At 45.3% G+C, this 12,049-nt stretch overlaps 1 protein-coding gene and 1 pseudogene across 1 annotated transcript in view; both read right to left on the bottom strand.

Moving 5' to 3' along the window:
- Window positions 1–284: 284 nt before the first annotated feature.
- Window positions 285–919, bottom strand: LOC114038578 (annotated as a pseudogene).
- A 1,434-nt stretch (window positions 920–2,353) lies between these two features.
- FAS (Fas cell surface death receptor) overlaps window positions 2,354–12,049 on the bottom strand; it is a 74,637-nt gene continuing 64,941 nt past the window's right edge. Inside the window, 6 exon segments of the mRNA XM_027855944.1 lie at window positions 2,354–2,715; window positions 5,141–5,165; window positions 7,819–7,871; window positions 8,884–8,955; window positions 9,162–9,223; window positions 10,163–10,271. Of these exon segments, the coding sequence (XP_027711745.1) occupies window positions 2,375–2,715; window positions 5,141–5,165; window positions 7,819–7,871; window positions 8,884–8,955; window positions 9,162–9,223; window positions 10,163–10,271 (662 nt within the window). The 3' untranslated portion in view covers window positions 2,354–2,374.

Raw genomic sequence — 12,049 nt, forward strand, 5'->3', positions numbered from 1 at the left:
GGAAAATCAGCTTCGAAACACACATGATCGAACTCGAGGTCAAAATGATTAAAGCCAAGTTACGTCCTAGAACATCATGACTTGGTCTGAAAACAAAGCAAAAAATTGGGCTCTGGGTCCCCCGATCCCCTTCCCAAGGGGGCTTGGACAGAATCTGTTTCTCATTTTCTTGCCATGGTAACAGTTAAAAAAGCAGACTGCTGGGGAATGACCATGGAAGGAAGAGGGCAGAAGCATGAACCAGTGACCAGCAGGTGTGTCTGCGCGGTGAGCCACAACTTCATTGAGTAGGGGGAGTGGGGTGTCATTTGTACGGTGACCAGTGCCCCGAGATTCTACAGAGCTCCTCATCATTTTTTTTCACTTCAAAACTTGCCAAAGTGAGGACTTTGTCACCAGAGCCAAAGTTAGTGGAGACTTCCTCAAACTGGCTGAGGGAGCACCTGCATTTGTGAACAGGAAGGCCTCGTTGGCAGTCAGCTTTTCTCCAAGTTCTGCGGGGCAGTCAGTATCTCCAGCTTCTGTTGCGGGCACACATCTCTTTCCATTTTCCAACCATCAGGTCTCTGTCCATCTCTGCTAATCTTGTCTGCAGCTGTCCTGGCTGTTTCTTTGCAAACAGTCTGATAACCTCTGGCTGAGGGCCGCCTGAATGGCCAGTCACATCCCACTAAGTTCGTCTACCAAAGTCATGTTTCCAGACATAATTGTCTTCAGCGAATCCTCGAATTCACCCCGCTGTTCCAGAGTGTCTTTTTTGGTTTCTTCATATTCATCTGCTTCAAGCTTTTCTCTGCAGTTCTTCCAGATCTTGTAACTATTGCATTAGTCTGTCCAATTGTTCTTCTAAGTTCTGTTTTAATTTACTTGTCTCTGTCTTTCCTATAGAAGCCATTTTAATTTTTTCATAGAAAGATGGATAAATGTACCTGAAGACTTGAGCTGGACAGCCACTGGAGTGGGCAGGCAGGCCTAGGCAGGGCCTGCTTCTCCAGGTGCATTTTTTTGAAGCTTTGCTTATTTTGGATTTATTCTCTTCTTTGGGGTTTGTATCTTAATAGCTCCTTATGATAGGAGTCTTTTTTTGGTGTTGCTGACCCATTCTTCTAGACTTGCTTCTTGAATTGGGAACTTTTGGAGGGAATGTTGGGACCTTGTTTGGTCCGGATTTGAGTTCTCTGGGGATTTGCTACTGCTTTCTTTGGATACTGAATACTGTATTCTTCAGGGATCTCGGGGCAATTCAGTCCAGGAAACTGTTAACTTTCAGTGTGCTCAAAACAGTCTGATCACTACCTTCCTTGTCAGAGTTTTGTCAATTCCTGAACTCAGTCTGAGTCTGGGTAACACAACTGTAGATTTTCCTTTGGTTGGTGGTCCAGTAGACTGCTGGTCCCTGTTAGTTAGTTGAAAGACTCCATAGGTTCACAGTGATAGAACGATAGGTTCCCTTTTAGTCTGAACTTTCTGGTTACTCAGTAATAGGCTCAGGACTGAATCTGCAACCCTTCTCTGGGGTCAGTGCCACACAGCTACTGCTTGTCCTGGAACATGGCCAGAGGTCAGGTCTAGCTGCAGATCCCCTCCTCAGTCCACTGGATCCTCAACCTATCTCTGGGGCCAGAAGGACATAGCCGCTGGCTGGCCCTTGTTCCTAGGAAAACGACTCACTGTTTTCTCTGCAGATTTCCCAATCACTGCTCCATCTGGCACTCTTCCTAGGCCTTCGCTAGAGTTGCTTTAGGGCAGATCTCAGTAGTACTGATTCCTTCTACTCCTCTATCTTGGCCAGTCTTCCTGGGGTCCTATCTTTTTACATCCTAAATTTTGACCGGGAGGGAGGTGCTGCTTTAATGAGTCCAGGAAAGATATATATCCTCTCCCAAAGGTCAAGGAGGTGGAAAGGGACCTGGTTCTGGGATTAGAAAGGGTGGGCAGCTATAAGTCTGTGGGATCTATCAATGACCCAAATTGTTTGCCTCTCTGATAGAAAATAAAAGCAGATTACAAGATGAAGTAAGTCCATGTCTCCACACTTTTCTTTGGGCATTTAACCTTTCATAGAAGGCGGGGCCAAAGTTTTAATGGTGGAAATACAGACATGAGCCAGAAATAAAGAAAGGTTGTTTTCTTGGGAGTGGGAGGGTGGGGAGAGGCAGGGGAGACCTTCCCAGAGTGCCTGATTTACACAGGTAGATTGGGATGATACTCTTATATAAATATCTATGTCGTAACAAAAGAAAAACTGCTTTTAAAGTCATTATATTTACATCCCAGACTACATGGGACCTTGGAATGAGGGCTGATTTTACTATCCCCCTCTCTCTTCACTGTCTCAGAAGCTACTTGGACAGGCACAGGGCTCCAGACACTTCTAACTGGAGTCCAGGCCTTGGATGTGTAGAACGCTGGAGTTTCCATTTTCGGGTTGATTCTCTGGGTGGGCACTGATGACTTCCTGTAGCTTTTCAGCAACAACACGCAGTCCGATGTCCCTGAGGCCCAAGATGAGTCGTCCGTATGCCCCCTTTTTTCCGTGGCTCTCATACCAGTGTTTCAGCAGCTGGATTTTCTGTTCTTCCGTGTCATTGCTGTAATCATTCTTGACTTGGTCAATTTTAACTTCGGTTGTGCCCATCTTCCGGACAAACCTCCTAACCTGGTCTAGTTCCATTTTCTCAGCAATTTTTGGAATATGTGTACTCAAGTCAATATCTGAAAAGCAAGAAATAAACACAGACAGAAAATAGCCCATGAAAAGCATTATTTCTGAAACAAACCTCTGCTCATTCCTTTCTCACAGGTGCACAAAGGGCGAAGTTTTTATGACTTAATTTTGTCCTTTAGGAACATAGGGTCTTAGCTGTAGAGTTGGGGGAGGCCTTCAAGGTCACTGAGGCCAGGAGTCCATAACCTGGGGTCCACATGGCTTTATTTCAATGCGGTTGGTTTCCTCTAAAATCCTACCTACTTTATCTTGTGCATTTAACAACATTTTTCCGAGAAGGGGACCAGAGGCTGGATAGTTCTGCTAAAGGGGTCAGGACATACACAAGCAGAAGGACTCCTGAGGTAGTCCAACCTGTCCTCATTTTACACAGGAGGAAACCAAGGCCCACGAACTGGATTGTTTCCTCCACAACCAAGTGACCCCAAGAGCTAGAAAGAAGAGAAAGACACCCCTCCCTCTGACCCCCTGATCCTCATGAATTATCTGATTTTTACAGAAGCCTGCAGAGTACATTGGGACTCCTTCTCATAATAATGGTTTTAAATGAACAAAATACACAGGATTACAAGGAAACCAATTAAACTGAAATAGAGTTTATCCAAATAATAAAAGCAAATGATAATTGCCACCTCCTGGTTTGCAGACTCCAAGTTAAGATCTCCCATTTTAGAGACTGCTAAGTACAATCCCCTCATTTTACAGATGAAGAAACTGAGGCTCAGAAAGTTTAAGTGACTTGTCTAGGATCACACAGACAAGAACCAGGTCTTCCCAAGCCCAAGTCCCAGGCCCTCTCCTCTGTGCCATCTGGCAAATAGATTTGAACCAGCTGCTTTTGCCTCTGTAAGACTGCGCCACTCCCACCTCCTCCACCTTGAACCTGAATAGCACCAGAGTCCAGTGGATGAAAAGCTTGCTCAGAGTGAGGGAGACCTGGGTTTGAAGCCTGTCTCTGCCACAAGCTAGCTGCATGACAGTGGACAAGTCTCTTCGTCTCCCAATGTCTCAGGCAAGTTTCAGATCTGTGGTGCAGGAGGTGGGGAGGTTTCCATACTGGGAGTTCCCCAGGCTGAGGAGATCCAATCTGGATAAAATGTATTACTCACACAGAGTTCTGGATCAGACTCACCTGTGAGGACACTTGGCTCTCCCCCACCCCAACTCTAGACTATAAGCCCTGTGAGGGCAGGAGCTGTGTCTCATGTAAACATTCAGCACTAGCTCAGTGTTCTGCACACAGCAAGGGCTTACAAATAGTCTTGGTATGGTTATTGTCTGAACGGTGCAGGCTGGTTTTGAGATGGCATGACATTGTAAGTAGCTTTGGAATCTTTCTGCCTGCCTGGGATTATGGTTTTTAAGGAGGACTAAGTGAAGGTGGCTATGGGACAGGAAACTTTTTTGGCCAGGGCCCCATGAAAGATGGAGTCTGCTGGTGGGAGCTTGGCAGGAACAGCTGCACCCCCATCAAAGATTCTGGCTCAACAAAAGGAAAACTCAATGACAATGAGAGCTATTCAAAAGCAGAAGGGGCTGCCTTGGTAGGTAGTGAGTCCCCCATCCCTGGAAGTATTCAAACAGGCTGAAGGAACTGTCAGGAGGGCCAGGAGGAGAACCAAAGGATAGTCCATTTAAAGGCAAAAGGGAACTAAGAGGTCAGGAGCTAAGTCCAAGGAAAAGCAAGGCTGCAGGATTTCCCAGGTCCTTACTGCCTCCTCCCAATAACATCTAGATGGCACAGTGAAGACCACTGGGTCAGGAAGATCTGAGTTTAAATCCAGGTGCACTCTTAGTAGTTGTGTGACCCTGGGCAAGTCATTTAACTTCTGTCTGTCTCATTTTCCTCATCTGTAAAGTGGAGATAGCAATAGCACCTCCCTCACAGGGTTGTTGTGAGGATCAAATGAGAAAATATTTTAAAGCACTTAGCACAGTGCCGGGCACATGGCAGATGCTTAATAAATACTTGTTTCCTTTCTTCCTTCCTTCCATTTGTCCCACTAGAGAAAAAAGAAAAATAACACAGTCCTCAAAACCAATATGCAAACAAAACAGATTCCACCATTGGCCATCTCCCAAAGGGATGACCCATTCTGCATCTTGAGTCCATCTTTTCTCTGGGAGGAGGTGCGTAGCAGAGTTTAGCAGCCATCTTAAGGAATCACAGTTTGTTACCCCACTAATCAGAACTCTGGAGTCTTTCAAAGTTTGTTTTTCTTTGTAATGGTGTCATTTCAATTCAACAAACAATTACTTAGCAGCTACTGGGTACATGCCATTATTTTTTAATGAGCATGTAATGATTTAATTTAATGCATGTAATTAATTAATTTAATGTTGCAGTAGAATTGGAGGGAAGGCTGTAATTCTGAAATCTATTGCATCTGGGAAAATAAAAGAATATCTTACCTTTATAACTCAGAGGAATGATTTCCTATGGGAAAAAGAAGGGAGAGAGAATAAATGAATATCATAGTATTACAGAAGTTTCCCAACTAGACAGGACCTTAGAGGTTATTCTACTTGACACCCCCTTCTTTTCCTGCAGTGATCTCTTCTACACACTGTCCCCAAAAGATGGTCACCAGATAACTTCTGGGCTTGCCCATCCTGCCATTTGCCTAAGTGTGTGTGTGTGTGTGTGTGTGTGTGTTTGGGTGTACACATGTGTCTATCAAATTTTCAGATGACCCAAACCTGAGAGGGACAGCTAAGACATTGAATAACATAAACAGGACTCAAAAAGATTTCAGCCAGCTGGAATGATGGATCAAACCTGAGAAGATAAAATTCAATAGGGATACACGCAAGCTTCTATACCTAGATGCAATAAAAATACATCACAAGTAAAGGATGAGGGAAATGTAGCTTGTCAGTTGTTTGCATAAAAAGGATTTAGGAATTTTGGTGAACAGCAAGGACAATGAATGAAAATGTTGGCATGATAGCTTAAGGTTAATGTGACTCTAGGCCAAATTAATAGAGGCATTGTGTCTAGAACAAGGGAAATGATGGTCCAGTTCCCTTCTACTATGGCCATACCATATGTGGAATACTGTGTTTAGTTTGGTGTGACCTTTTAGAAAAGATGCTGAACTTGGTAGTAGAAGGCACCCAGAAGAGGACAATCACAGTGTAGTCACCTGAGGTTCTGTTGAGGCAACGAGGAGCTTATCAGAGATGAAATAAGACTTAGGGGAGGAGGGTCTTCAAGATGGATTAGACTTGTTCTTCTTGACCCCAAAGGACAGAGCCATGAAGTGGGTGGATATTGTTGAGAGAGATCTAGTCATGACGTAAGGAAAACTTTCCTAAGTGTAAGAGCTGAACCAAAGGCTTCAAGTAGAGGCTGCACAAGCAGCATGGTGGAGGGGGGATTCTTGGTCAGGTATGGCTTGGACTCAATGCCCTTGTAACTCTAAGATTCTAGGATTCTGCTCTACCCAATAAAAAGACTCTGAAAAATCTGACAGAACATTCTCTGCTCCTTCTTCTACACAATGGTATGACCCATCTTTCCTTCTCATCCTCCCCCAATTTAATTCCATAATAATTACATATTTAGTTTTATTCTTAAAACACCTACATAAGTGACTTAGTTTGAGTCACCATTTAAAAAGACAGCCTGGGCATAACTGATGCTGAGATAGACAGACACACATACATACATACCCAAAAAGACACACACACACACACACACACACACACACACACACATGCAGACACAGACAGATACACAGAGACAGAGAGGCATACATATAGACCCTCCCCCACCCTTCTAAGCTTGTCTCTATCTGAACCTGATAGGGTATTTAACTTTCATACATTTTACTTAGTTGGAGCACAGAGCCAATGGTCAAACTATGGCCTAGTTCAACCCTGTATTGACCTAGTAGCTCCAATCTATTACATAATAACTGGACCACAGATGTAGAGATGGGAGGGCCCTTCAAGGTCATCTCAACAAACCCTCTCAATTTACAGATAGGGAAACTGAGTGGCTAAGGTCACTCAAATAAAAAGCCAGGATTAGAACCCAGTCTTCTGATTCCAAATCCAATGTTGCTTCCACCGTATTGTGTGACTGCCCTAAAGTGTAGCCATCATCCTCACCTGCCATCTTAAAAATGTCTGGGTGACAAGGGAGCACCAGGAAACAGAGATGTGGTTCAGTTACCTTGTTCCCAGGAAAACAACTTGGAGCCTTGGCAAAATTGATGGTGAGTAAGAAGCATTATCTTTGCATGTGCAGGATTGAACAATGTTTTCAATCCTATCCAAAGACTTTCCCTATTAGCAATGGGGGAGTTCCTTGGAGCAACTGGGGTTCCACAATTTTTCTAGAGCACTGATAGAGTGGAAAGAATGTTGCAGCTGGAGTTAGGAGACCAGATGCTAATCCAAAATGTGGCCATAGCAGATACTTTCTCCCTATGAGCCTTTATATTTGGCAGGACCTGTCAGAACTTGTACTTCACTAACAGAGCCTCCAAGAATCTCAGGTCACCTCCATACTACAATGTGGTGGACTTGGGAGTCAGAAGAAACTGTGTTTGAAACACATCTCTGATGCTTACTGTCTTCGTGATCTTGAGGAAGTCACTTAAAAAAAAATCTCCCTATGCCTCAGTTTCTCCATCTGTAAAATGAGGATAGACTCTAAGACATTTCTATTGAGATAACTGCCCTGAAGCTATTGCCATTTATATTTTCAGTGCCTGATGACTGAAATCAAAGGAATCCCCAACATATCTTGACATTATTTCTCTAACATCTCAACTCTCTTTCCTGAGACCTTTTCTGGAATATGAAACCCATTCTTCATCGTGATATATACTCTCTCCAACCTTCTTCAGGGTTCCCCACTCTTGTTGTGTGGTCTGAGATGTCTTTTACCTCACTGGTAAAGGAGAAGACAAAATGACGTCAGTGGATGGCCATCCAACATTAAGGTCTTGTCCATATGGTACGTGTTACACTAGACTGGGAAACCAGTTGCTTCACGGCTGGAATCTGGCCCATCCAGCCTTGTGGATGGCATGAGGAACGGACCCATCCACTACCCTTTAACAATGATTAATACCTACCTCATTTCTAACTTTCCAGGTATAGACATTCTGTTTGCATTTTCTTCTCCAGCCTAAAATGGCGAAACAACAGCAGTGAATCCTCTCTGAGACAGACAAAGCAAGGCACTGCAAGGCCCTCAGAGAGCATCCCCTCCAATCCCCCTGGGTTCAGAGTATGAAAATCCAGACAAGAAGTCAGATCTTTCCCAAAACGGATAGGGGGCCCCAAGCTTTTCACAGCATTCCCAACTGTGCTTGATTTGAAACTGTCTCAATCTCCCCAGCAAGGGTCTCAGGACTGGCCTGAACTGCCTCAACCTGTCACACAGTCCTGGGCCATTTCCAAATACTCTCATGTGGGAAACTGTCACCCCTCATCTGCATCCATCCACCTCCACCCCCACCCATCCCCCCACACTCCCACCCACCCATCCCCATACAATAGTCCAGTCCAGTGGTGCGGTGGATAGGGTGCTGGACTTGGAGTCGGGAAGACCTGAGTTCAAATCCTGCCCCTGACACTTACTAGCTGTGTGACCTTGAGCCAAACATTTACCCTCTCTGAGCCTAGTATTCTCAACCGTAAAATTAGGGGGTTGTACTTGATGCCCTCTAAGGCCTCTTCTCTCTCAAAATATCAATCCTATAAAATCCCTGCCTCATTTTTCATATCTGTAAAATGATGGTGTTGTGGTAGAGGAAAGACCTCTGAGGTCCCTTCCTGTTCTAAATCTAGGACCCTATGGGCCAGATGTCAGCAGGTTCCTGGTCTAGTAACTGAGATGTCCAGAGAGCTTTAGAATTTGGAGAGTGTTTGACAGAAAAATCTCTCTCTCATCTACTTGCAAGGCATTACTATGGGAATGACAAAGTCCATTTTACAGATGAGGAGATTGAGGCTTAGCAAGGTTAAAAGGCCCACAGTCATCCATTTAGTAAGCATCGGTGATTGGTCTGAGTCCAGGGAGTCTAATGCACTAACCCATGCTGCCAATCAGAATATAAATATAAATATAAATCATTATATAATTAATAATAGTCTCAACCCCCTCCAGGGACAATGTGAAAAAAGAAGGCACTTACAATAAATGATGAGAAGAATTATAGGCAGGATTGACAGCAGCAACAGCAGATAGAGCCATTTATTCCTTGGGACTTAAGGAAGTGACAAGTTAGATGGAAACTACCCCCCTCCTGCCTCCGCCCCCATGTGGAGTTCCCATGAGGCTCTGCAGAAAGCAAGGGGAGCTCCTTCCTAGAGTGGCCTGTTATTCCAAGGTGCCCTGATGCCACCTTGCCTCTTCCTGCTCTTGGCGTTGGGGGACAGAGAGGGAAAAGACACATGGAAAAAGATCCATTACCTCCCACGTGGCAGACGGCATTTCTGTTCTCAGTGCATTCCTCAAGGATGCCGTGTTCACACCTGGAGAGGGGACCATGTTGGGGACATCATAGAATATCTGACTTGGAAAGGTGGGAATTAGCTGTGCCCCCTCACTTTACTGATGCTAAAAAGTTGGTGCTTGTGATTTTTTCCTGACCTATTCATTAATCTTATGGGAATCTTACAGGAGTAAAAGTTTATTCATTCATTCATTGAGAATTAATTAAATGTTATCTCTTATGTGCCAGACAGTGGGGCTACAAGGGCAAAAACAAAATCATGCCCATCCCTTTTTCCTCTCCCCATCATGATTCCTCCACCACCAGCACTGTTCCCCAGGGCCCCCCAGAAGTAGGTTTCCTTACTCAATCAATCTGTCCATCAATGGACCATCCTTTATAAAGCCAAGCTCTGAGGATACAGAGACAAAAGCATAGCAGTCCCTGCCCTCGTGAGGCTTACATTCAAGCCTATAATAATCAGCCCTGGGGTGGTCATGGTACTCTTTACAGTGCCAGGAAGGGGGTAGGGGGTAAAGTCTCTAGGTAAAAAGCAAGGATGACAGCTAATGGTCGGGTTTATGCATAGAGTTCGAATTGGGAGGTATGGGGCAGTGACCTGTGGTAATGGTGGTGAATCTAGGAGGTTAGTGAGAAGCTGAGGGGACGGGGCTGACCTCAGAGTCTCTTGGCAGCATTTTCCTCTATCCCACACTTAGGGAGGGAGGCACTTATATTCTATCCCTTGCCTTACTACACAAGTTAGGATCATGGAATTCTACAAGAAGGATGCCAGAGAGATCATCTTCTGGAAAACTCTCAACAGACCCAGAAAGGAGAAGTGGCTTGACTAGGATGAGAAATGAGGGTCCTGGCTCCCAATCTGTGCTCTGCACTGGAGGGCTGCCTCCAGTAAGCTCCCCTTGAGAGCCCATACCCAGAGTATCTTAGACTGAGAAACGAAGAACATTAGACTTACTGGGCACAGGGCTCACAGTGCTTACACTCAGGGCTGTTGCAAAAAAAGTGCTTGGCACATCCACATACGACATTTTGAAGAGTGGTACAGTTCTTTCTGACTTCCAAGCCTAAAAAGAAATTCCACAGGGGTCTCCATCATTATCTGGAACATCTGCCAGTCCACTAACTCCATCTTTTCTCCTCACAACCACCAGGTTTACCCTGCTGTACTCAAACATCTCCAAGAAATCCCTATTGTCACTTCCCCTGATATTTAATGCCATCCCTGACCTGGCTCCTACTGACTTTTCACATAATTCCTTCTCGTGCACTTGATATGCCAGCTAGACTGGAATGCCACCTGCTGCCCTCCCTTGCCTAGTGCATTCCTGTAGGCCATCTCTTAGCCCTAGAAGTGTGCCCTCCTTCAGAACCTCTGACTTCTTGCTTCCAGTCTTAACTGGGCACCACCTCCCCACGACTGGATCGTTTCTCTCCCTACTCAAATCTTCCTAGAGAACTCTGTCTGGATTTTTCTTCTGTCTCATCTCACCTTACCTTGGAGGGATAAGGATAGGATGCATGTATGTTTTTTAAGGTCAGGAACTGTGGCCCTTTTTAGCTTTGTTACCCAGCACCCAGCAGTATATGTTTCATATAGAGTAGGTGCAAATAGAAATATTTGCCAAATTAAGTAAATTAATAAAATAATTTTTTTTGGCAAATTATGACTTTTTTCCTTACTGTTCATGTCTATCCATCAGCAAGCATTTAGTAAGAGCTTACTATGTGCCAGGTACTGTGCTAACATTGAAACGTTCCTTGCCTTCAAGGAATGCGCATTCAAATGGGTGAGTTGATATATATATATATATATATATATATATATATATATATATATATATATACACACATATATATATATAGGCATATATGAGATATATGCAAAGTAGAAACAAGATAACCTTAGAAAAGATGGCACCAGCAGCTGGGAGAGCTACGAAAAGCTTCATGCAAGAGGTGGCCCCTGAGCAGAGTGGTCAAGGCAGCCAGGGATGCTGAGAGGCAGAGAGAGGGAGGGGGAGCACTCCAGGCAGGAGCATAGCCAGGGCAAAGGCCTGGAGAAGGGAGATGGGTCTAAACTGTGAAGGGTATAGAGGAGCAATGTGTGGGCAGGTTGGAAGGGGCCAGGTTGTGATGAACTTCAAATGCCAAACTAAGGAGTTTCTATTTGATCTTACGGGTAACAGAGGGCGTTTATTGAGGTGGGTCAGGTCTGAGCTGTAAGAAAATCACTTTACTGCTTGTATAGAGACAGGAGAGGTACAGGACGAGGAGGCCAAGCAGAAGGCTAATGCCACAGTCTAGGCCAAAGAGAGCGAGGCCCGAACTAAGCCGGAGCCTGGACGAGGCTGGGGAAGAACAGACACACCAGGTGTGCTGGAGGCAGAAATGACTGAGCAGGGAACAAGATGGAGGAGCCGGGGACTCCCCAAAGCCGCAGATCCGGGTGATCAGTGAGGAATGGGGGGAAACAACTCAACCAGAGGCACGTGAGGCTGAAAGAGAGAGAGGAGAGAGGCGAGGTGACAGAGCACTGGGCTCTGGCAAGCTCGGCCCTATGACCACGGTGGTTTTCTCCAGCCTGTGTCTGTGTGTTTCCTGGTGCGGTCCTTCATCCTGGGCCATACTGCTTCTGAGCGGTCCGAATGTGGCCCACGAGCTCAGGGAAAGTAGCGTCCCTTGGGTGTCTTGGGAGCATCCTCCGTCCCCTGGCTGTGTCAAGGTTCACCGGTGCAGACCCCTTGTCTGCAGAGACTTTCAGTATCCTCCTGTCCTCTCCTGTTGGCTGGGCTGCCTGTGCTAGCCCTCTCTCAGGCTGCCCCAATCCATTGTCTCTCACGTG

The sequence above is a fragment of the Vombatus ursinus genome, unplaced genomic scaffold, assembly GCF_900497805.2.
Source record: "Vombatus ursinus unplaced genomic scaffold, bare-nosed wombat genome assembly UNPS02011353.1, whole genome shotgun sequence".
NCBI classification, from domain to species: Eukaryota; Metazoa; Chordata; class Mammalia; order Diprotodontia; family Vombatidae; genus Vombatus; species Vombatus ursinus.